Source organism: Otolemur garnettii, unplaced genomic scaffold (assembly GCF_000181295.1).
Source record: "Otolemur garnettii isolate 467f Iridium unplaced genomic scaffold, OtoGar3 scaffold00017, whole genome shotgun sequence".
Classification (NCBI taxonomy): Eukaryota; Metazoa; Chordata; class Mammalia; order Primates; family Galagidae; genus Otolemur; species Otolemur garnettii.
The window spans coordinates 10,837,333-10,864,062 of NW_003852412.1; the positions used below are offsets into that span (position 1 = coordinate 10,837,333).

Sequence of the window (26,730 nt, forward strand, 5' to 3'; positions counted from 1 at the left end):
TTTTTTTTTTTTTAAGACTTTATTGCCCTCGGTAGAGTGCAGCTCACAGCAACCTCCCAACTCCTAGGCTTAGACGATTCTCTTGCCTCAGCCTCCCAGAGTCCCATTTTTGATTTGAGTTCCCCACGGCCCTTTGCTCAGCAGGTTCTCCTGCGGGATGTCACGTTCCACAGCAGTCTCCACTTGGAAGGCTGTGGATTCTTTCTGTGTGTTCAGGGAACTGTGGCCAGGCTGCTGTGTGGGCAACAGTGTGAGGGACACTTCAGAGCATTACACCTTAAACTGATGCCACCTGCCTACCTCCTTTTCTTTTTTTCTTTTCGTTCTTTCTTTTTTTTTTTTTTTTTGGCGAATAGTTGTTTCTTCAGCATCTGTTGCGTCCTGGATACTTTTTTACTAGGAAGTTCCACAGATGGTATCTGTTTTTGTCCTCATGACATTGCTGAGGTAGTTGGTGTCACACCCACTTTTCTGAGAGAGGAAGTTGTGTCCCAGAGAGGTTGTTGTACCCCTGGGTAATCATGTCAAGTGAGTGGCCAAGTTTGAAGCCAGGTTGCTGGGGACCCAAGATCCAATGCACAGCTGTGCCCCACAGATACTTCCTTTTTTTTTTTTTTTTTTGAGACAGAGTCTCACTATGTTACCCTGGGTAGAGTGCTGTGGCATCACAGCTCACAACAACATCTAACTCTTCGGCTTAAACGATTCTCTTGCCTCAGCCTCCCAAGTAGCTGGGACTACAGGCGCCCACCACAACACCTGGCTATTTTGTTGTTGTTGTTGCAGTTGTCATTGTTGTTTAGGAGGCCCGGGCTGAGCTCCTTGGTGTATGTGGCTGGCGCCCTGCTCGATGACCCACAGGCGCTGAGCCTACAGATACTTCTGAAAGTGACAGCAGCAGCTTCAGCCAGCCCCAAAGAGAATGTTCACGTTCATCCTGTGTTAGAGCACAGATAACTCCTTTCTCTAGAAAAACATAGCTTCTGTAGATCTGAGCTGCCCTATTTTAGGTTAGGCTTAAGGTTTCTGTGCAAGAACCTTCCTGGGAGATGAGCTTCCACCCTGTTCATGTATTAGTCTCAAATGATTTGTCAGAGCTGGGTAGAGCATGGCAGACAGGAGTCGTGTGGAGGTGACAACCTGGGTATAAATCACAGCCCAGCTGCTGACAAGCTATGTAATCCTGAGCAAGTTACTAAGCTCTCTAAGTCTCTCTTTCCTCCCCTCCTAGAGGGGAGTAATATCTATCTCATCAGCTAGCGCAGCGTGCATGCATATAAGTGCCAAGTACCCACTGAGTGTTAGCCAAGGTACTGAGTAAGCACAGCTGCATTTTTTGTGACTGGCATTGTCTGTGTAGGGGGAGATAGCATATGACTCTGTGAACATGTGTCAATATTTATGTCGCCCTACTAAATACTATTTCATGTCTGTAACCTGTAGAAGGCAATAGAATGTGTATGGTGGATTAGCTCCGGGTGGGGGGCGAGGGAAGGGTGCAGTAGACTGGGATTAGAGAAGGTGGCATCTTTGCTATAGTAAAGTTGCTGCCCAAGGAAGTCTGTATGGCAGGGAATGGCTAGACAACTAGTGCTGCAGGACAGATGCCAACAGTTGAGTTTATATTGGCTTGGCGGGTAGGAGGGGGATGGTCCTGGGATGTGGTGGTGAACAGTGAAAGCAACAGTTACCACTGAAGGTGCTCACCATTGCCAGGCGTTGTTCTACTGGTTTTCTTGCATTAACTCATACCAGGTCATTGAAGCAGGTCTGTTAGTATCCCCATTTTGCAGATGAGGAAACTGACTCAGGTCTAAGTCAATTAGCCCAGGGACACATAACCAGTAAGTGATAGAGCCTGCGCTCAATCTCGGGCATGTGGATTTGGAGTTTGTGCTTTTAGCGTTTGTGCTATCTGCCTCTCAAGACAGGTAGGGTCCTTGATCTTGGGGAGTTTATACTCTACAAGGATGAGTCAAAGAAACAAATGAGATGTGATGTGCCAGGTGGTAATAAATGCAGTGAAGAGAAATAAAGATGAATGGGGGATAAATGGAATAGACAAGAAATGGAAGTTGATGTTGTAGCTAGTGTATTCGTTTTCTGAAGCTGCCATAAACAAAATACCACAGATTGGGTGGCTTATAGAACTTAATTTTCTCAGTTTTGGAGGTTGGGAGTCCAAGATCAAACTGTTGGCAGTTTGGTTTTTTCTCAGGCTCTTCCCAGGCTGGCAGTTGGCCACCTTTCTCTGGCCTCACGCGGTCTTTCCTCTGAGAGCTTACAGCCTGGGTCTTTCTCTGTGCCACGGTCACTCCTTCTTATAAGGACATCAGTAAGACTGGATTGGGGCCCACCTTGGTGGCCTCATTTTCATTGAATCATCTCTTTAAAGGCCCTGTCTCCAGTATGGTCACATTTTACGGTACTGATGGTTAGGGCTTCAACATAGGGAATTAATTGGGAGTCGGGAGAAGAACACAGTCTGCCATAACACTTTGCCCTCCTATGGTTCACGTCGCTCTCATGTGCAGAATACATTCGCTCAGATCCAGCAGCCTAAGTCTTAACCCATTCTAGCATCAATTCTGAGTCTTAAATCTCATTTCATCTAAATTAAGATGAGTAGGACCCGAGACTCCACAGTCCTTGAGGCAAAAATTCCTCTCCAGCTGTGCACCTTTGAAACCAAGCAAGTTACTTGCTTTTTAAATACCATGATGGGAGAGGAATAAGGTAAGCATTCCCATTGCAAAAGTGAGAAATTGGAAAGAAAAAAAGAGGTTTGGGATCCAAAGCAAGCCCAAAACCTAGCAGGGGAAGTTACATTAGATTTTAAGGCTGGAGAGAATAATCTTTTTTTTACATGATGTTCCATCCTTTGGGTCCACTGGGACAGTGGCAGCCTGGCACACTGAAACTGAGGCAGGGAGAGCCTCACCGTTGGAAGCCAAGGAAGAGACTTCCTCACCGAGTCCTGTGCACCTTGTGGCGGGGGGAGTGGTGCCACTGGGGGTCGTTCTTCCCTGTTCTTGACGGGTGACACAGTTCATAGCCAGAGCTGGTTGACTCTATCGCCCCATCTTGTGGAATCCCAGAAGTCTAATAGCTTTCCTTTGATTGTGTCCTGTCTCTGTCCCCTTTAGTTTGAGCTGGCAGTGTTGCTGCTTGTATAACCCTGTCTCTGTTCCTGGCTTCTGTTGAGACCGCTGATTAGATCTGTGAGTGCATCTCTAGTCTCACCCTTGGTGTTCTCTCTAGAACACACCTTTTTATTTTTTGTAATGTGGGTAGGCTGAGAATTGTCCAAATCTTTTAAGTTCTGGTTTGTTTTGCTTGACAATTTCTTTTAACTTCTTTCTCTCTCCTTTTGCATTTTACTATAAGCACCTTGCTCGAAACTTCCTCAACACAATATCCAAGTTCTACTTATAAGTTCTACCTTCCACAAATCACTGGGACACAATTCAGCAAAGTTCTCTGCCATTTGATAACAAGGATTGCCTTTTTCTCCAGTCTGATAACATATTCTTCATGTCCATCTGAGACCTCACCAGAACCGTCTTTAGTGTCCATATTTCTCCCACAGTCTCTGTCAGCATCCAAGCCAGTATTCTGTGGAACACAGTCAGGAAAGCTTGCCAAACCCAACAGATTCTGCCATATCATCTTCCTCCTAAAGAGGAGAGTGAGAAATAAGACCTCCGGAATCTGCTCTATTCCCTGTTAGATCTTGAAGTCATATGTTCATTCGTTTCATGGTGTTATGTGTCTGTTCTAACGAAAATAGCATTTCATGTCTCTTTCTTACCAAAACCAAGTTAAGTTTTGTGTGAGAGAAGGATGGAGGCTGTAGATGCCCACCCCAGGTTGGCAACTTATTACTTATATCCACGTTCCCCTGAGCAAATAAGGGCGATAGAATCATGGCGACAGTTTTTCCTCAGCCTCCAGATGATGAAAAGGTTTCCATGAGTACTTAATTTAGTCCTAATATTTTTGCTTCCTGTTTGTACAGAAGGTGAAAAGTGACCAATTACACTATACATAAAAACAAACACCAGATATTTTTATATTCTTTTATAGGATAACTCATATGCTGATTTTCAAAACATTAGGGAGAGAAATCGACTTGCCATATTGAGAAGTTCATGGAACAGGGCACTTCACTAGACAGGGCTTATGCAGAAGAAACACTTTCTGTTCTGGCCAGCATGTCTGCTGCTGGGACATTTATTCCGTATAGTACTGAGTGATAGAGACCAAGATTTATAGTTGGTGATTTCCTGAATAACAACTCAGATAGCAAATGCTTCACTGAAAGAAATTTCACATGCTCTGCAGGGCACCACGTAATGCAGTGGAATGGACTGTTGGTTCCAGGATTTCTGTGGGTTGTTTTCTTTTGTCTCTTACAAGACAAAATGACTTAGTTATTTTTCTTTTTGGCCTTAACCTGAAACCGGAAAAATTTCTATTTTTTTTCCCCCTTCCTCCTCCTCCCGACTTCCTATCACTCTTCTTCCACTCACTTGGATCAGACTTTGTACATTTTCATGTACATTTATACCTACGGTGGAAACCAACTCAAATCTAAACACACACACACAAACAGGTTGAAGAGAGACTTCTTAAATGACAAAAAGGAAATTCTCTCCTTAGTCCATTTTGTTTCTCTGTGAGAATGGATTTGAATAGACATTTCTCTAAAGATAAGTGACTTTTCTGGTGGAGAGAAGAGAAAACAAGCAATACTGATGGGGAGGTAGTCCTTCTAGCCTGGAAAGGAAGGTGAGGTTCTCTAGCTACCCCTTAAGGTGCTCGTAAGAAATAGCTTTAATTGTAGCTCCGGGATGAGACCTTCATGTGGACCCATAAAAGTAATCAATCGAAGGGGCATGGAAGAAGCGGCAGATACAATGGTGGGGTGTGGGGCTTCAATTCTGATTTTTATTTCTGCGGATTTTTAGGCCAAATTTGTGTTGTTTTTTTTTTGTTTGTTTGTTTGTTTGTTTGTTTTATTTCGTATGCACAAGAATGAAGTTGGACCCTCATGTCTACCATATACAAAAATATTTCAGAATGGATCAAAGACCTAAATTATGGGCTAAAGCAATAATGCTCTTAGCAGAAATCATAGGTGTAAATATTTATGGCATAAAATACAAGTGGAAATGAAATGAAAAGATGGGTATACATATTCAGGCAATGATTTTTTTTGAATATGACACCAAAAGTACTACAACAAAAGAAATAGAATGAAAACTTTTCCGCTTCAAATTACACCATCCAAAAAGTGAAAAGGTAGCCTGCAGAGTAGAGGAAACACTTTCAAATCGTATCTGATGAGAGACTTGTATACTAAATACTTAAGGAACTCTTGTAACTCTTATATAAAAAGAAAATCCAACTAAAACTTGGACAATGGAATTCACACTTCTCTAAAGATATACGAATGGGCTATAAGCACATAAAAAAATGTTCAATATCTTTAGCCATCAAGGAAATCAAAATTAGAGCCATAACAAGATATCACTGGGTCCACTAAGATGGCTGTAATCAAAGCACAAATAAATGTTGGTGAGGATATAGAGAACTTCGAAATTTTTATACACCACTGGTAAGACTGGAAAATGGTACAGCTGTTTTGGAAAATAGTCTGGAACTCCTAAAAAAAGTTAAACAAAGAGTAACTGTATAACCCCACAGTTCCACTGCTAAGTGTGTACCCAAGAGAAATGAGAACATGTGCTCATGCAGAAACTTGTTCACTAATGCTTATAGCAGCATTATTAACAAAAGTCAAAAAGTCAGGGGGGAAAAGATGTCCATAAACTGATCAATAGATAAATAAAGTGTGATATACTATACAATCAAACATACATCAAAAAAAAGCTATAAAGTCCAGATATATCTTGCAACATAGAAGAACCTTGAAAACCTTATATTAAGTGAAAGAAATCAGTCACAAATGGCAACATATTATGATTCCATTTATATGAACTATTTCGGTCTATCGATTTATAAGCAAATCTATAGACAGAAAATAGGTTAGTGACTAGGGATTTGGGGGTAAATGGAGAATGACTGTTCATGGACACAGGGTTTCTTTATGTGGGCGATAAAAATGTTTTCTAATTGATGGTGAGAGTCTTTCACCCTGGTGAATATACAAAAGCCATTGCATTATAATCCTAAGTGTGTAAGTATATGGTATGTGAATTATATCTCAATAAGCTATTAAACAACACAGAGTCATTTTACAGAAGTCTACTGCCATATTGAATTCCATTATAATTTTAGACTTAGGGATTAAACTAAGTGCTCAGAATTTTAAAGGATGTGTATCACACAGTATTACACAGCTGGTAATTGAAGAGCCACACTTCCCAAAAATGTCTCTACGTTATGATGGTTATAGGAAGCTTGACTTCAACATACCATACAAGTCATACCTAGAATTCACGCCAGCTCCCGCTAGCTCATGGAACAGATAAGCCTCTGAGGTTGAAGTTGGCAGTGGAAGTTTGATTCTTGCTCACATAAGGTTCAACAGTATAGGGTGGAGGCGAGAAGACGCAGAGATTGTTTTGTTTTTTAACACCACACAGTCATTCAGGGACCCACACTGTTAGAAATTCTTCTTCCTTTTTTAAAATTTCAAATATTAAGGGGATGCACATGTTTCTGTAACATGGATAGCTTTCATAATGCTTATGTCAGGGCAACCAGTGTGCCCATCACCTGGGTAACTCCTAGGTAGGTTTCACCTCTCTGCCACTCCCCCTCCACTCTCCTGGATTTCTAATGCCTTTTATTTGTGTCTCTGTGTCCATGTGTGCCCATTGACTGGTTCCAAATTATTAGAATACATGTGGTATTTGTTGTTCCATTCCTGAGCTGCTTCACTTAGGATAATGGTCTCTAGTTCCATCCAAATTGGTGCAAAAGGCTTAATTCCTTCCTTTGTATTGCTGAGTAGTATTCCATGGGGTATATGTGTAGACCCCACATTTTGTTAATCCACCCACACACTGATGGGCACTTAGTATGATTCTATATCTCTGCAATGGTGAATTGTGCTGCAGTAAACATTTGGGAGCCAGTGTTTCTTTGAATAGTGGCTTCTTTTCCTTTGGATAGCTACACAGTAGTGAAGCTTGTTGGGTAGAATAGTAAGTCTGTATTTCTTTGAGCAGTCTCTGTACTGTTTTCCATAGAGGTTTACTGATCTGCAGTCCCACCAACAGTGAATGCCCTTCCTTTCTCTCTGCATCCACACCAGAATCTATTGTCTTTTGACTTTTTTAATAATAACCATTGTGATAGGGGTAAGGTGATATCTCACTGTGCTTTCAATTTACATTGCTACCTTCTCTTTTAAGTGTGCTGTGGACTTCGATATCCAGCCACCAGACAGGGGAGGAGAGTGGAGACTCACCATGGCAGATTTTCCTGAGCCAGCCTAGGGGTGGTGCACATTTGCTAAACACCTTCTGTGGTCACAACCAGACACTTGGCCCCTGGGGCTAGGAATGCAGACCCTGACCAGCAGCCACTATTACCTGTCTCCTAACCTTGTAGGTTGAACAATATGGTATTTGTGCCTCCTTTCCCTTTAAAAAAAAAAAAAAAGATCAAAAGGATATCCAGCCCACTTGATGACTGTGCACTAGTTTGGAAGTTTGCAGTCATGGTTTCTGTTTCACGGGGAGGTATTTTAATGCTTTTAGAGCAATAGTTAGTTCCCAGTCTGGCTGCTTACTATCAGCAGAATTTATGACCTGTCGCAGGAGAATAATCTTGTATTTATTGATCCTATTTTGACTGACCATTGATAAGGGTTTCCAAGTTGTATCTTATGAGAAGAATCTTTGAGAGCCTGTCTAGATTCATGGGAGCTCTTAAGGAGGTGGCTCCATTTGGGTAGGCACTGAGCTTCCTGCAGCCTCCCTCTATCCTGCTACCGCACTCGCTAGGTTACCGTAACCTACTACCTAGTTACCCTTTACCCTCCGGTAACACCTACCATGCCTGTTGCCACATAGGTGAGAGATGGAGTTCTGAGAGCACAGAAGAAACCCCAAGAACACTCAGCCCTGACAGTTAGCATGCTGCCCTCTGACCTCACACAGGAGCAGTGACAACATCTGCCTCGAGGCCTTGAACTCTCACTGCGGCTCTGGAAGTCCCTGCAGTGTCTTGTTATCACTTCCCTTTTACGCTGGGCAGTGGGCCTGGACTGGAGGATTCGTTCTTCTGTTTGGTTAATTGTGAGAAGGTAAAATTGGAATTAGAGAAGCAGAGGCCTCTGGCAACTTCACAGAGTTCTTTCACTTACTAGCTGTGTGGCCTGAGGCTTTTCCAAGCCTCAGAAAAGCTCAGATATCTCAGAAAATTGTCAGTATCTGGGGAAAATACCAGAAAATCATTTGCAAATAGTAATCCTGATAGCTCTTCTTCCTTATGGCGTGGTTATGAAGATTAAATGATAATCCCCCCAAAGTATCACATTATATCTAGGCTCTAGCACAAAATAGTGCCTGATAAGTACTAGTTATCGTTGGTAATAATAGCATCATCATTTGGCTTTCAAAGCAGTGGAAAGGAGAGATTCCCATTGATGGCTCATGTTTCAAAAATGTAACATTTTATAAGTCCTTGGCAATGTCTTAAAAGAATCCTGATGTAACTCTGATACTTGCAAAACTTTTTTCTTAAGTAGTCTAAATCTTTGTTTTAATAACCACATGTTGGGTCCCTACTGTGAGTAAACAGGTTGCTGACACAAAAGGATTATAAAGAAAAAGATGGTGTGTCCTTTGCCTTCTTAATGTCAAAAGAATTAGCCATGACTATATTTTAAATAGGCTACATCCAACCTAAGTTTTCAGTATCATCAGTGTTTTAAGCCCACTGCATATATATTCATTCCATCACAGACAAAAATAATTGTGATGAACTTTTTTCTAAACCAGGCCAAGTGTAAAATATCACGCTTGAGAGTTTTAATTTTAGCATCCTGCCCCTCACTCCCAATTGTCAACTTATGTTCCCCAACTCTTCTGACCAATTGTCCATATACACCCCTCCCACATACACCCCAATTACCAGGTCATCATAAAGCAGAGATTCTCAACCTTCCTAAGGCTGCAGCCCTTTAATACAGTTCCTGTGGGTCATGACCCACAGGTTGAGAACTGCTGTTACAAAGCATTCATGTATTGTTATGGGAAAAATGATTTCTTAAAGTTTTTCAAAATAATTACTTGAAAACAGATTGTTTTAATGTGAAATAGCTTAATGCTATGATTATTGAGCTTAGAAACTTGGTCAAGTGCAGTGACTACTTGGTCAGTCTTTCTGTAAGGGTAGCATTAGTATTAATTTTTCTTCTTTTTTTAATTTACCAAGTCTGTGCTACTCTTCCTTCAGTTTTTTGTTTGGTTTTTAGGACTTTTTTCATATAAACCAAATACCCCTCACCACGATCTAGCCCATAACGTATGGAACAGTCAAGTTCATCACCATTTCCTCTTACCTGGACCTCGTTCTCCCAGTCTCATAGACCCCTGGGATGTTAGAATGGGAAGGACTTTGTCAACCAGACTCTTCTCTCCATCACCGCACCTCTCTTAGCAGGGAGCAAACTGGGCCCAGGAGAGGTTCGGGACCATGCCTGCCATCAAACACCACCTGTGGCTGGGTCCTGGTACAGAGAGTGCCCTCCGCCTCCTGCTCTTCTCCCTGGCTGGTAGTATTTCTCTTTACTTTGACCCCCTTTTCTAAGCTGTCACCAATTCCTATTACTGTTTTCTTGAAATGTCTCTTCTTTCCTTCTTCCCCTATTTCTTCCTGTCTGATCCTGTCACTCAGCACCTTACAATGGCAAAGGCCCGGTGGAGAACTTCATCTCCAAGGCGTCCATTATACCAGATTAATTTTCTCTAATTACCACTGTCAGCATGTCACTGCTCTTCTGTGAGGCTGCCAGGAGCTCCCTGCTTCTGGTGCTAACAAATGCCCGCAGCCCGAGCCCTTCGCAGCCCCAGCCCTCCGCAGCCCCATGTCACTGTGGGCACTCGGCTTTGGTGCTTTCTTCTCCCCAGGAGCACCAGAGGCCCGTCGTCTTCTCTGGGTCTCCCCCGTGACTCAGCCGTGTTTCTTTCATGCCTTTCACTTCCCAGTCTTCCCAGGTTCCATTTTCTTCCTGCCTTATCCACTCTAGCAGTTCCTTGAATAATGTTTTATTCAGAGTCCTTTCATTATAACATTGATGACAACAAACATGGCTTCTCAACTGGGTCGCTGTCTGTGTGAAGTGTGCACGTTGTCCCCATGGCTGTGCCTGTTAGGTATGTTGGTGTGTCCGCATGGCCCCAGTGTGTGTGGCTGTGGGTGAGTGTGCCCTGGGCTGGGTCCTGCCTTGCTCCCTGAGCTGCTGGGATAGGCAGCCACTTGTGACCCTGAATAAGTGGGCGAATTATTTCCTACTTGTTTTCGTTAATCTTTCTTAAATGTATGTGCAGCTCACATTTATTTCAATGTCTAATACTGGAGGTATTTTAGTCTTTAGGAGTTTGATGTTTTTGTGACCAGAACTATGCTGTAGGGACTTAACTCTTGTTCATGCTAATTAGTCTGTGGTAAAACTGGTTTCCTTATAGTCATTTTGCTTAAAGTCACAGTTGCCAAGAACCTATGAACCGTGTTTCGTGAGGACTTGCCGTACTCTGTTCTTTCAGGCCAAGTCCAAGTTCCACCACTGTTCAGTGTTTTCTCTGATTACTGCAGTGATAGCCCAGTAATCCCCTTTTATTACCAAGTTTTTTATCGTTCTCTATCCTACCACATAGCATTGAATATGATACCCTCCCCAGGATGGTTCTATGGATTTTTCTCACAATTGTACTGCCTTCTCAATTATATTTAGTGTTCTTTGAAGGCAGAGCTTCTGTTTATATTTTCCTTATATACAGTATCCCCTCTTATCCCCAGGGGAGGCTCGCCCTCAGCGGATGCCTGAAACCACAGCTAGTACCAAGCCCTGTGTATACTTTCCGTTCCTATAGATACATACCTGTCATAAAGTTTAATTTATAATTTAGGCACAGTGAGAGATTAACAACAATAATAAAACAGAACAATTCTAACAATGTGCTATAATAAAAGTTATGAGAATGTGGGTCTCTCTCTTTCTCTCACTCAGAGTATCTTATTGTACTGTCCCGACCCCGCCTGTGATGAGGAAGGGGTGAAGTGGGATGGTGTAACATTTCACCCTGCTGTTCAGAATGGCGTGCAGTTTAACACTTAGGAATTGTTTATTTCGGAAATTTTTCATTTACTATTTTCTGACTGCAGTGGACCTTGGGTAACTGAAACTGGAAAGTGAAACTGTGGAAGGGGGGAAGGGGGGGATACTGTATTCTATTTTTTGGTAGTGCCTAACAAGTGGTCGGTAATTAACTACTTATTAGGGGCTCGTTGAGCTTTTAAAAGATGTCCAGATCTCTGAGCAGTTCAGACATTTGGCAGTGTTTGCAGCTTGAACCAGCTTGAACTGTGCTGTTTATATTACAGCACAGTGCTCTGCCTTCCAAGCATTGCTGGGATCAATTGCTGTGTTAATGATCTGCTGGGGAGGGGGGTTGCCTATATAGTTAGGGTGCTCACTCGACTTGCAGATCAGTGGCTGGGTGGCAGAGAGTTGGGGGGACTCCCCTACTGAGAACTGAACACCTGCCTTTCAGAACTTACAGTAGATAGTAGTTTCTTGAGAATGGATAGGATTGCATTGTCTTCGTAACTCTGGCAGAGTCTCCACGCACCAACACAAACGTAAACTGGCCTGTCTCCTTTCCCACCTTGTGTCCTTGAGCCAGTAAAGACCGTGATGTTCCCTTTTCTACAATACTGGCATAATATCCTGAGATTTGGTCTGATCTTTGTCTAGGACATTTTTTCAGAACCTAGTAAGTACTGTATCTTCCCCCAAAGATAAGTGAGTTGTAATAAGTCCCTGGTACTGGGAAAGGACTGTGTGTTATTTAAAGACCAGGTCAGCTTTCTGAATTTTAGCTGCTACTTTTCCACACCTTCCTAGTTTTCTTGGTGGCCATCCTTGCACTGAGGCAGCAATAGCTTCATAGTACTTTGGACTCAAGGCTCCCCAAGGCATACCCTGGCAAGAGTTCCCTCTGCTAAAGGCTCATAAACCTTGGAAATATTTTTTCTTTTAATTGTCCGCTGTACTAATTCCACCCATACAAAACAGTTTGGTCTTTTCCTCCTTTGGCACAAGAGAATTAGCAGAGACTCAGATGAAGGGGAAATTGACAGCTCCGTCTTGGTGGGGCATTCATGGCCCCTGGGCTTTTATTCCCATTTGTCCACCTCATGTTCTGAATCCTTGGCCCACTAGGATCAGTTTTCTCTTCCCACCAGTGACAACCGAAGGATGTTTCAGATCTTTCTCCCTTTATCTCCAACACACACAGTGAAATGCCGCATGACTTCATTTACAGAAAGTCACCCAACTGGAATCACTTTAAGTGTTTTAATTTTTTTAGGTGGATGGAAGTCTGCTTAGTTGAAGAATTGCCACCAACCACTGAACTGGAAGAAGGGCTCCGGAACGGAGTTTACCTTGCAAAGTTAGCCAAGTTCTTTGCCCCGAAAATGGTATCAGAGAAAAAGATCTATGATGTGGAACAAACGCGTTATAAGGTAACCAAGATCTAATTGGTTTTGGCTTCCAGCTAGAAGCGAAAGTTTGGTATTTCATTTCCTCTCCTTTCTTCTACTCTTAGTGTTTCTGTAAGGATATTGTGGGAGAGGGGATGTCCTTGGTCCTTGCAGCCTGTTAATAATCATTCCTGAGGCAGCAGCAGTTTGGAAAAGCCAAATGTTTCTATTTCTGGGTTGAAGCTGAAAGACCTCTAGTTTGTTCCTCTCCCTCCTCAATTCCTTCATGGAGGTCGTTTGTGACTTTAGTGCCAGGAAAGGTAAAAGTGGGGGCACCCTGCCCCTCCTTTCATACCTCCAACACAGATTATTGCTTCCTGTATTCTCATCAAGGAATAGAGTACCCAGCTGGGACTTGAAGAGTGAGGGCCAAGGTGATAAAACAAGTAGTAATGTTGATTGGCTAAGAATTCTTCTCCATTTGGTGTTTAAAATAAAATCAAACTAACCTCTTTTTATATACAACTAGTTTTAAGAATTGTCTCATGGCTACCTTGGAAGGACCAGAAAATGCAAAGGGCATTCACAGCTGTTATTTAAATTTAAATTTGGGAGAATGGGGGGGAGAGCAAAGTTAAAATAAATACCAGTTTTACAGTAATAAAAATGCTGATCATATATATATATATATATAGATCAAATTATTTACAGATAAAATGATACATCTAGGATTTACTTCAAAGTAATTGGGGGGGGGTAGATAAATGATACCAAACAGACCATGAGTTCTTTATCATTGATGTTGGGTGGTAGATACACAGGAGTTTAATTGTCTTCTATTTTACATTTGAAAATTTCCATTGAAAAGTAAAAAAGTCAACACCAACTTAAAGGTTTCTCCATTGGGGATGTATCTTCAGAAGGGAATTTTAAAATGTTTAGTCATATATTCTGGAGTATATGACCTCTTATCTACTATGGGTCAAGGTTTCCAAAGCCTCTTTGGAATTTGATTCTTTATTTTCCTAATATATTTAGTTCTTGGTATCAGTATTTCCTAACCGTAGATTTTCAAGTATCCATAAAAGTTTTCTCTTGCAAATAAAGTTCCTTGTCTTGCCCTTGCAGGGACAGTATTGAGAAAAGTTGAAAATGGAATGATTTCCCATTTATTATATGATTCATACTCCTTTCAGGTCTTTAAACAAAATAAGTTTTAAAAATCTGTACCTTGAATTCATATCAGATGATTGAATAATCATTAAGGCTGACGATAGACCAGTTAACTGGCTGAATCCCTTTTTGGTCCGTTTTCATAGCCCAATCAAGAAGGTAACTAAGCAGAAGAATTTGCCTTGAACAGCGTTATGAATAAAAATGTTTGCATTTGTTGCAGTAAGTTTGACTCAATGAACTCATGGGTTTGACCCCAGCCTTTCAAAAGACTTTAATAAAACAACAACTTGGCCAATATTAAAGTTTTAAAACATTTTTTGAAAAATATTTTTAGAAATTCAGACAAGCACAGGAAGAAACCATCTATAGCCCTCCTCCACAAAATAAACATTTGTCCCCATTTTAGACTATGGCTTATTCTTTTCCACTGCTTTTACTAGGGTTGTCATTAAGATCCAGATCTGTGAGTACTAACACAACTGTGGGTTTGATGGTAGGGTTGAAATGTAATTGGCTAGACTCCAGGCTGTCCTGAGAGGGGATGGTGGATAATTTCTCTTGGCTTTGTGGACTAAGAGAGTCAGGCTGGAAAAGCAAGCACTTCATGAAGGCGAGCCTCAGAGCAGGGTGTGGGTTCTTATTTCTTCCTGGTACATCATATGTCTTGAACAGAGATGTTTCCTTCCAGATCAGTTTTGGGCCCTCCGGGCAACTTAAGCAGACACTTTCTCCTCCTGGCATTAGGGATCTTACTATTTAAATGAATAGCAGATTCTCTTTAGAATGGGGACGGGTGAGACAGAGTCTTACTCTGTCACGCTAGGTAGAGTGCCATGGTCATAGCTCACAGAAACCTTAAACTTTTGGGCTCATGAGATCCTCTTGCCTCAGCCTCCCACATAGCTGGGACTACAGGTGCCCACCACAATGCTCAGCTAGTTTTTCTTTTTTTAGTAGAGACAGTCTTGCTCTTGTTCACCTGAGCTCAAGGGACCCACCCACCTGAGCCTCCCAGAGTGCCAGGATTACAGGCATGAGCCACCACACTCAGCTGAGATAATATTTTCAATCTCTTGTTATGAAATAAAGTACCTACAGGTCCTGGGCAGGTGATGACGTCCCAGTAGAAATGTGACATGAGAGGGAATGTTCTCCATTGCTGCCCTGTCGGGCCCCTGGGAGGTGGGAGGCAGAGCAGGGATGCTGGCAGAGGGGCAGGAAGAGGGGCAGTGGGAGGAGGTGCTGCTGGCCGGGGCCTGGGGTTCCTCCCCACCCCCACACCACTGATCTAAAAGAAAAATTTGAAACGATCCCTGTGGATTCACTGGAGAAAGAGGTTTTTCTTTTTTCTTTTTTTCTTAAACCTCTGAAAGTGCCTACTATTCTTGATGGGAATTTTTAGTGATTTGCCAAGTCATCATAAAATTTTATTTTAGGGCCTTCTCCTTTCTTATACAAAAATGAAAGGAGACAAATATTAGTGAATAGGCTCCTCAGCTTCCTGTTCTGTTCTTCAGAACTAAAGCGTGGGCCTTTCCAAGGAGCACTAAATCATGGGACAGCGGCCGAGGTGCTGCGGCACCAGGGAGCACTCACTAACCCAGGCCGGCCCCTCAGTGTGCCATCTGGAAACCATGAATTCAGTGAAGTTGGGCTGTCGCTACAGGGTCTGCCTACACGGCGTCCATGAAGTACAACCCGCCTGCGAGGCACAGGGTCCCCAAGGCACAGGGTCCCCAAGGCAAGGCCATGTGCCTGAGCCCAGACAGACTCAGCATTGGCACTAATGGCTTTGACAGCTGTCAGTTAGACTGACAGGAGCTTTCATGCTGTCCCATGGTCTCTGTCTGCCACGCTGTGTGCAACCTTGGTTCCTTGTTAACTTAGGGTTAGAAAGATGTCCTAGGTCTTAGAGTTAAATCTTCCAAGGTCTGAGTTATGTGACAATGTCGTGTGTGCAGTGGTGTTAACCCTGTCTCTTGGAAATGCCATAGTGTGTTGTAAAGAAGGCAGGTGGCTTCTCTGCTCTATCTCCAGCGAATGGCTCAGGGTCTGGTCTGTAGTAAGTGCTTGGGGAAGTAGCTGTTGGGGAGAGGAATGAATGGCAGTAGTTTCATATAAGCTAAAGTTTTCCCTTCCTTTTCCTTTATGCTTTATTTGGTATTTATTTGATGCGCTTAGAGTGTGACACCCTTCAAGAATGATGCTCAAACCTCCTGCAGAACCACGTGATGTCTGTGTGTAAAAACTGGACTGTGGGTCCCACCCCAGACTGCGGAGTCAGAAAGACTCTTTGACCTGAGACTTGGCAAGCTAGGCTCTTGGTACATTACCTGCAGTTGGTTCTTTTCTTGATATACTAAGGGAACCATTGCTTCAACTAGGCAGATAAATGTTAATATAATTATCATAAAGTTATAGAGAAAGAAAAAGTTGTACCATGCCGGAAATCCACATAAGGTAGAATTCATTCATTCACTCGTAGAGCACTCCCCAGTCCTGGCGTGCAGGCATGGTGCTCAAAGAGTGAGCAGAGCAGTCACGGCCCTGGTTTCCTGTCACTCACATGGAGAGACAGACTGTGAGAAAATGTGTCGTTGTGAATTGCAATACGTATCTGAAGGAACAAACGGAAGCCAGTGTTACAGACCAATAGCAATGGGCACGAGACAGGCTTCTCTGAGGTTTGCTCTGAAGCTATAAGTTTGGGAAGAAAGTCATCTATGTGCAGGTCAGGGATGGGGGATGGGAAGAGCAGTCCAAAAAACAGCTTGGCCACAACTGAGTGGCCAAAAGGCTGCAAAGAGGGACAGCAGTGTGAAATGAAACCAGGAGGGAAACAGGTGGGATTGTATGGCTGTGTAGGCTCCAGGAGGACCGGCGATTTTATCCTAAGTACAGCCGATAAAGCCATGGAACAGGCATCACGATGCAGTGTGAGGTGGCTTGTGCTCTAAAGAGATCAGTGGCTGCTATGTGGAGACTAAATGGGAGGGAGGGAGAGGGTGGTGGCAGAGTGCAGTGAGGGATAATTCGGTCCAGGTGACAGGTGGCAGTGTCCTGCGCAGACAAGAAGTGAATGCCTCCAAGTGGGAAAACAAAGGGTAGATCCTGGAAAGGAGCTGGAACTGGATGGAGGCCATGGGGAGAAGACAGCTGGGAGGACAGCGGGGGACATCTGAGGGGGAGGGGGCCATCCTATCCACTCTAAGGGGACTGCAGGATGGTTGAGGGCTGGGAAGGTGCCCATGATATGGGCTTAAGAGATTAGAAGAGTGTCCTTAAGCAGACTGGGATGGGCGAGAGAGAAGAGGGAAGGAAGGGCATTCCTCGGAGAGAACTCAGCTTGGCTAGGCTCAACCATTAAAAAAAAAAGGCATCTTGGACAGCACTGTGATAATTGCAGATTTGTTTAGGCATGCCTTAGGAAGGCACATGCATAGTGATTAGCAGAGCAGTGTGAGCTGTAGGATCAAAGTCTTCAGAGTGTAATTTCACCACTAACTGCCTCTCTGAGCCTCAGTTTCCTCACCTGTAAAGTGGGAATACAAATTGAGTATTTCTAACCCCAAACTCCAAAATCTGAAGCTTTCTGAGCTGACATGATGTACAAGGGAGGTGCTCACTGGAGCATTTTGGATTTCAGATTTTCAGATTAGGGCTGCTCAACTGGTTAGCATAATGCAGATACTGCAAATTTTATTAAAAATCCAAAATTGGTTCTGGCCCCAACCATTTGGCTAAGGGATACTCAACCTAACAACAGCACCTACCTTTGAGATATTGGGAGGAACGAGTGTGATTACCCACACAAGGCTCTCGGCACAGAGCCTGATAGATGTAATCGCCCACTGGATGTAGGAGGCGGTGGTTATCCCAAGGCACCTGAGCAGTGTGAGATGAACTTAATATTCAGACTGGGTGTCAGGGAATCTGCAAGGGAGTCTTAACCTGAGCCTAACAAGTTAGGTCAACTCAGGTGTCATATATACTTGGGACCTTAGTTTCCTCATCTGTAAAATAAGCAAATTATTAATTCCTAAGCTTCCTGATAGTTTGAAATGCTCTGATTCTGATATGTAGGAAGTTAGTATCCAAAGAAGATAATTCTTTTTTTTTTTTTGAGACAGAGTTTCAAGCTGTTACCCTGGGTAGAGTGCCGTGGTATCACAGCTCACAGCAACCTCAAACTTTTGGGCTTAAGCGATTCTCTTGCCTCAGCCTCCCAAGTAGCTGGGACTACAGGCACCAGCTATAATGCCCAACTATTTTTTGGTCATAGTCGTCATTGTTGTTTTGGCAGACCCGGGCTGGATTCGAACCTACCAGCTTCAGTGTATGTGGCTGGCGCCCTAGCCACTGAGCTACAGGCACCGAGCCGATAATTCTTCATCTATGCAATTTAAAGTAGATGGACTTCATGTGCTGGTGTTGTAACAGCTTAGCAGTGGAAAATTACCATATGCTTTCTAGTTCAATACCTGAAAAAAATTAGGTAGCTGGACCAAAGCCATTCACCTGGTCTAATATAATAAATATATAGGACTGGTGGGGAAAAAATAACTTGCTGAAACTAATGATAATGGACTTAGAATATTTTGTGCCTGTTCAGAAGAACATTAGAACATTTTCATTCCAATTGAAGCAAATTCGGTAATTGAAGATGTTATTGCTATAATTCACTACCCCAAAGTGTGTACTTCTTGAATACACAAACATGAATCACAGTGTTCTGAAGCCAGCGTTTCTCAGGTGTTTCAAATGGATGAAGGATTGGAAACCTGCCATTTATTGTATAAATATTATCGAGATAACCACTCTTTCCTCTCAACATGAAGTACAGTAATTATAATAGCTAATATTTGCTGCATTCTTGGGTGTACTTTGCAACTAACTACTTTCTGCTTAGTCTCAATTTAATCTCAGCAACTCCAAGAAACATTTTATGGCTAAGGAACCAGGATTCAGAAAGATTCGTGCCTTTACTGAGATTACTTAACTTACAAGACTACTAAATAGATGGATGTCTTTGTTACATAATTTGGGATTGTTGAAGCCCACCAGCCACAGACCCCTGAAATCCACCTGTGGCCAAGCAACATTAGGTTTATTTAACTTGTTGAGTAAGAAAAAAATACATACTAATGGAGCCACAAGGAGAAGCGAGGGGCTTAGCATAGATTTGGACTTGTGCTGGGTGATTCTAATAAGGATTTAGGGAAGCAAGGATCAGGTTTCTTTTGGGGTGTTGCCAGGAAGCAGGATCAATTTGGTGTCTTGGTAGTTTTTATCCAGGAAGTGGGAAGATTGAGTGGGAACTAGATTGTCATCAGTAAATAAACCGGAGCAGTTCATGCTCATTGGAAGAAAAGGATATTTCATTGTCTCGTGGTGCACAGCGTCCTCATCTTTTCTTGCTTTGGGCTTGATGGCAGGTTGTTTTTGTCTTGTTCATCCATGGCAAAAGCAGCATTGTCTGAGAATTGTTTGTATCATGCAAAAGAAATTTATGCTGACTTATAACTCTCAAACATCATAGCCTGGATATTAACTCTCTGGGGCCTTCCTTCCTTTTTCTCTTTCTCTTCCTCTCCCCCTTTCTCTTCCTTTCTTCCTTTCCCTCCTTCCTTTTTTCTACTATCCCTTCCTCTAACTATTGTATAGTAACAAGCTAATTTTTTTTCTTTCCCCAAGCTAATCAAAGGTCACTAGGTCCTGTGTTCTTCTCTGGAGGAGCATTAGCATAGGGAAGCTCTCAGAGCCAGAGAGACCTCTTCTGGAATCCCAGCTCAGCCACTTACCACCTATTTGACTTTAGACTAATCACTTCATCTTTTTAACCAAGCTTCCTTTTCTTTCAAAAATGGGAATGATAATTACCTTGCAGGGTGTTTTGAAAATTAGAAATAACTTACAAAAAGTACTTGAAATCTACAGTCCAGTTGCAAATAGTAGCCACCGTGAAAAAGGCATAATTTACTTTATAATTTCTAACAGCCATGAAAATACTTTTTATATAATAAACAATGAGATGGTAGAAGGTCACAGAAGGTGGGGAAAGCCAGACTTTCTGAATGCGATTATCAGTCATTGGATGTTAGTTAGATGATGAACCTTGCTGTAGTTACTTTTCTATACATTGCTAAAAATGAAAAATAAAAGATAACATTGTGCTGTGCACTTAATATTTAAAAAAGATCATTTTAAAGCTCTTTGTGGTGGTTTACCTGATATATCTTAATGAGATAACACTATACTTAGAGATTGCAGAAGAAATGGCTGTCTGCTTAGAACTCTAAAGAAAAAGTGGATGACATACACTATTTTTATTATACAGGTAAAAAAAGATCTTGTAAGACATTTCTGCTGAAGGTTTACTTGCTGTATAAGGCCAAAAATAGAGTTAAGTTATAGAAGAGGGTATATTTGAAATTAGCTCTGACTTGCAGGGTAGTTTTTGTTTTTATCTTTATTTTTCTAAGTTTTCCAAGTTGTCTACAGAAACATGACAACATAAGAAAATAAAAGCATTTAGTCTTTTCAAAATTGTTTTTTCTGACGTTGCTAGGCTTCACAGCCATGGTTGCCAAAACCTTGACACTGCGTGCACACACACCCACGTACACGTACATGTCTCATAAAACATTCTTAGGCGTGTTAGACATTAAATAATTTCGAGATTCTAATTCAGAATTTGCCTCAAATGTGTGAATTATGGAAACTGTCATGGTCCGTCATAACTGGTGGGGATGTTGCCAAGACACAGTTCAGTCTCTTTTCTTTATGTGAGCATTAGTAACTATTCTAGAAGCACAATTGAAAAGCCTCCTGCTAATGAAGAAATTTGATACAAATGACTCACTTATTGTGTGGTTCCTTCTTTTTTTTTCCTCCCTCCTCTCCTCACCTTAGAAGTCTGGCCTTCATTTCCGACATACAGATAATACCGTCCAGTGGTTAAGAGCGATGGAGTCTATTGGCCTACCCAAGGTAAGCCTTCACATACGGAACCTAAAAGGCAAAGGGGTACACGTCCACACACCTCGGACTGAAAATGACTTAGCAGATTGGGGTTTGTTCACATGCGAATGAGAAAAATGAGGTCGAAACAAAAATAGGGAAAGGCCTATATAAAGCAGTATATGGCAAGAACTCAGAATAAGGTACATGAGCTTGTGCACAGAAATTAGCGTATACGAATAATAAAAAGTGTGTATAAATGAAATCAGAACAAGCTTTCAAGGGTAGATAGTTGATTTAAAATAGCCAACTCCCTTTTTTGTGTTGCTATTTATACTGAAGATTCTAAAGTCTCATTTCATTGCTATATATCACTGTAAATTATTATAAATCTTTTTTATAAGTCATTGTTTTATCACTTGGAATGTCAAGGGGCTAGTGAGTTATAGCTCTTAATTCTGAAATAGCTTTCCCAAATAAAATTCATTCATCAAACATTGCTTGTTAAATTTGAAGAGTAGACATCCTTAAAGCATGTGAGAAAATTAGACAAGTGGGGGAAATGAGGAGATAATTACGTTAGATAAAAATCGTTCAGCAATTTTTTACCAGTTATTTTGAAATAATCATAGAGTCACAGGAAGTCACAAAAATAGTATGTCTGTGTGTATCCTTCATTCAGCTTCCCCCAGCGGTAACATCTCACTGTAGTACAATATGAAATCAACATTGGTGTATTCATGTAAACTGGACTGCAAAGCTTATTCTGTTTGACCATTTTTATATGCATTTGAGTGAGTGGGTGCACATGTGCTGTTGTGTGCTGTTTTAACCCATGAATAGATTTGTATAAGCATCACCACAGCCAAGAAATAGACACCAGAGAGGAATAATCCTTCAGATTGCTTCCCTGCCCCAGCCCTGTCCCCTGCTGACCACTAATGTGTTCCTCTCCTTAGTTTTGTCCTTCTGAGAAGGACATATAAATGGAGTCACCCAGTGGGTAACCTTTTGAAATAGATTTTTTTCACTATGCATATTATCCTTGAGATCAGTCAGGTTTTCAGATGTATCCATAGTTCTGTCCTTCATATTGCTTAGTGTGGACAGCTATTTTATAGAAATTATTTAAGCGTGGTCCAGCTTGAGGGCAAGGGGAGAGGTTACTGACTTACGAAAACTGTGGTGGCACCATTAAGCCAGGTGTGCAATTAAATACGCCAACCACCACAATAATAAAAAATTACTTAATTTTGAATTATGGCTGAGTATTTTTTTTTTTTTGAGACAGAGCCTCAAGCTGTCCCCCTGGGTAGAGTGCTATGGCATTACAGCTCACAGCAACCTCCAACTCCTGGGCTCAAGCGAGTCTCCTGCCTCCGCCTCCCAAGTAGCTGGGACCACAGGCGCCTGCCACAACGCCCGGCTATTTTTTGGTTGCAGCCGTCATTGTTGTTTGGCAGGTCCGGGCTGGGGATTCGAACCCGCCACCTTAGGTGTACGTGGCTGGCGCCTTAGCCGGTTGAGCTATAGGCGCGGAGCCATGGCTGAGTATTTTTAATCATGCCTACATCTGTTTTGGCTTAGTCTCATTTTATCTCATGATCAATATTTGATTTATTTTGTTCTGCCATTTTTAATCAGACTACTTTCCATTCACCTAAAATACCATGGAACCCGTGGGCAGTCACAAGGTGAGAAGGCTAAGGAAGGCAGCCCGTGTAGGCCCAGACCTCATCAAATAAAACGCTGCCACCCAGAGCTCTGGGCACAGCCTTCTCGGTGGGGCTGTGAACCCCCATTCTCCTGTTGCCACTAGGTGGCGTACTGTCGGGCAGGGTCCAGATGTAGGGATTGATTTGTCTATAATTATAGAATAGCAAGGAAAATCAAAGTAAAATTATTTTGAAGAATTATTTTGATTATTAAAATTATTTAGAGCAAGACATGTAAGAAGCATTGTTTCTTTTGTTTTCCAGATATTCTATCCAGAAACCACAGATGTTTATGATCGGAAAAACATACCAAGGATGATATATTGCATTCATGCACTGAGGTAGGGAAAATGCAAACTCCAGAACTCTAAGAAATAGATGTAAATAAAACTACAATTTCAATTTTAGAAGCGACCTTAAGTTACTTCAGTAATTCGAGCTTTTTATTTGATTCAGTTGTTTTGTGTATGCTGGTAGAAAAATAAAGTAATTGTCACAGAAATGATACTTAAACTTTAAAATTATTTTTCTACTTTTTTAAAAAGCTAACTCAAAAAAGAAAGCCAGAAAATTAATGAAAAACCTTTAAGGGTATGAAGAGAACTTAAGTTGAAACTTCTGTGAATCCAGTGGTAACATAAATCGTATTCTTGAGTTATGATCTGGTTTACAATGGAAATTGACCAAATGGGCTCGGCACCTGTGGCTCAGGTGGCTAAGGTGCCAGCCACATACATCTAAGGTAGCGGGTTCAAATCCAGCCCGGGCCCACCAAACAACAATGATGGTTTCAATCAAAAAATAGCCCGGCGTTGTGGCAGGCACCTGTGGTCCCAGCTACTTGGGAGGCTGAAGCAGGAGACTTGCTTGAGCCCAGGAGTTGGAAGTTGCTGTGAGCTGTGATGCCACAGCACTCTACCAAGGGGGACAGCTTGAGGCTCTGTCTCAAAAAAAAAAAAAAAGAAAGAAAGAAAAAAAGAAATTGACCAAATGGAGAGCTTTATTAATGATTATAATCTTGATTCAACCTAAAATTATAATTTGCTTCAATTCTTACCATAGATTAAGAAAATCTAATGTAAGGATGATTTCTTTTGACTTTTCATTCAGTAGAATTTATATCCTGAGGATAGAGAAGCAGCAGAAGTTGCTTTAGTCAAATCAAGACACATTGTTTTAAAGCAATTGATAATTTAATTTTTGAAAATTTTGAATGACTGCTAGTTCAGAGTATATTATATCTTATTGGCCTGGAAGAAATACGATCTTTAGATGGTAACAAAGAGGACCCTAAAAATCCAGTTTGTGGCTGTTGGTGCACACAGGTAATAGTTGGGAGACTTCATGTCTAATTACATTTTAAAATACTTTAGAACATCTGCCTTGTGTTTTTATCACTAGAAGTCATTTTCCTGGCAGAGTTCTCTGCCTAGAGGTTTATATTAACTTCTTCCTGGCTCTTTTCCTCTCCAAAGGAAAAGATTTCTATAATAATTCATGGCAATGCTGGCCTTCTGTAGAAGAATTTTGATTATGTCATATAATTTGACTCTTTTCCCTAGTCAGTACTTAGGAAATTGCTTTGAAAGATGACAGTTGCTAGAAATACAGACCAAATGTAGGTGCCTTTGCTGTGATTTTTTAAAAGTGCTATAATAACTTAGAATGACTGGTAGAATAAAACCACTTCTATGCCTGCCTCCTCGGTTGTAACTAGAATATCTTTATGCCAGCAGGTTTTATTTCTTGTAAGTGTCTTTTTTAGTTGAAAAGTTAACAAACTTACCAGTTACATTTCTCCCTCCAAACCACAAACTGGGTAGTAAGTAAGTCTGTAGACAAAATAGCCAAAGCTAAGAGAATTAAAAATACTTAGAGAGAAAAACATTCTTAGATCCAATTAAGAACCCTGCTTTAAGCAGGCCAATCAGTACCAGTGGTACTCCTGGACTCCAGGAGGCTGGAAGGTATCTTAATAACCCCACTCGGAGCATTTACTTCTGTTATCCTTCCTCCAGTTTCCAACTCATGAATTAAGGTAATATTTTGTTAACTCTGTTCCAGAAAACTTTATGCAAGTTGCTTTACATGCAGTGCCAGCTGTGTAAAAGGTCCTAGGGTTAACTGGACAATAAACTAGGCAGAAATTATTTCACCAAAAAAAGAGGAAAAGCCCCAAACACCACTTTCTACAGAGAACCCACAGTTCAGTTTTATTCATAGCAAAGAAAAAAAGAAAATTTCGATCATACTAGAAGAAAGTCAGCCCTAGGTTTGGAGTCTGTACTCCGACTACACATGCAGTGAGGACAGTATTCTGCTACTACGGTGGCTTTGCTGCTGTGCTTGTCTGCTGTTTACCTAATATTAAACACAGCACTGCAACTAGTGTCTGGAACAATCCTCAGTACTACAGCGTCAGGCACGGCATTTCACTTCTCATGCTGCAAGTTCTCTTGGCATACCTGGTGGGCTCCTGCTCTTCAGTAAAGTTGCTTTTGCTATCGAAGGTCCTCTTGATCTCCTTAGGTATTTTCCATGGATCATATTCGCAGCAGTCTTGCATGGAACATCAAGCAAAGCTTTGATGTCTAAGAATAAGTTCAAAAAGTGTTCCTCGGTCAACTTTCAGGAATTCTTGATTTGCAAACAGGGATATTGGTCACTTTCTTTGTTCTCATCCTAGGGAGGACAAGGGTCATCCTTTTGGGTGCACGACTGAGCGCCCTTTTTTATATTGCTGCATTAACATTTGGTAGAGGAACTGGGTCATCATGTCTTGTATCTGTTCCTAAATCTGCTAACAGGGTCTTGATAGTCACAGATTGTTTGACAGTTTCCACATCAACTTCCATTATCTATCAGAGCTCTGTGACTGAGTTGAAAGCATGGTGTTCAGTCTTTTTTTTTTTTTTTTTTTAGACAGAGCCTCAAGCTGTCCCCCTGGGCAGAGTGCCGTGGCATTACAGCTCACAGCAACCTCCAACTCCTGGGCTCAAGCGAGTCTCCTGCCTCCGCCTCCCAAGCAGCTGGGACCACAGGCGCCCGCCACAACGCCCGGCTATTTTTTGGTTGCAGCCGTCATTGTTGTTTGGCGGGTCCGGGCTGGGGATTCGAACCCGCCACCTTAGGTGTACATGGCTGGCGCCTTAGCCGGTTGAGCTATAGGCGCCGAGCCGTGGTGTTCAGTCTTAAAGAGATGACTGAGCAGAGGCTGACAGAACTGGGCAGTGTCAGCATAAGAAGAGAGAAGGGAGGACAAGGCCGCTCTGCCAGCAGGTTTTATAAAAGCTTCTCGTGCGAAATTGTTTATTTTGAGGAATGGTTTTAACAGTGCTGCCCAGTAATCTTTATCACATATTTTTCGGAGTCTAGAATAGTGTCTCAACTCTGTCCCTAGTACTAGTTTTGTGAGCTGCTAAGCTAGCCACCACAGGCAGATATCATTATCATAGCCATGCATTGTAGTGCTAATCTCCAAATCTGTGGCCAGCTTGTGGGCTGTCTTGTATAAGCTGAAATTGATTTCCTGATGTGGACACCAGGGACATTCATGTTAAGCAGCTTATAAATAAATGGTCTCCGAAGTTCCTCTCTGGTGATGTCACTGCTCTTTTAAAGGAGTGATAGAGAGCTGCACTGAGGCTTACAAACGTGTTTGCCGTAGTTTTAAGAACAGCTTCAATAGCATGGCAAAGAAAGAAAGAGAAACATCTTGTTTATTATTGCTGTGTGCAAATGTTGGTGTGATGGAAGTTTTCTAGAACGGTTTCTTGGTCGTTTGGCGACTCTATAGGTCTTTATTACTTTTACTCATTCCAGAGGGGATTTTGGTTGGACCTTGTTGCTCATCACTCCTGACCTTATGTAGGATCTTTTATCTTTGAAAGCCATACTAATTTAGTAAGCAGCACTCCCTGGGAGACTCTCTTTGGCTTTTCTTTACTCTAAATTAATTGTATGGCTGCCTCTCCGTATGGAACTGAGAGGTCCCAAGTGTGTCTGAAGTTTTTTCTATTAGAACTTTCTCCTGCCATGATTTGGAGCGCAGTCAGCCAGTCGCTCAAATGAGGCTGATATTCTGCTTTGCTGGGCGAGGCGTGTTGGGAGGGTGGGGAGCAGTCCTTCAGTATATACGGCAGGTGCCAGGCAGGGCGTGTTGGGAGGGTGGGGAGCAGTCCTTCAGTATATA

The 26,730-nt window shown here is 42.0% G+C and overlaps 1 protein-coding gene across 1 annotated transcript in view; it reads left to right on the forward strand.

Moving 5' to 3' along the window:
- Positions 1-26,730, forward strand: part of IQGAP2 (IQ motif containing GTPase activating protein 2) — a 319,224-nt gene that overhangs the window by 145,867 nt on the left and 146,627 nt on the right. The window contains exons 3-5 of the mRNA XM_012802746.1: positions 12,573-12,729; positions 20,776-20,853; positions 22,803-22,879. Of these exons, the coding sequence (XP_012658200.1) occupies positions 12,573-12,729; positions 20,776-20,853; positions 22,803-22,879 (312 nt within the window). The remainder of the gene's footprint in view (positions 1-12,572; positions 12,730-20,775; positions 20,854-22,802; positions 22,880-26,730) is intronic.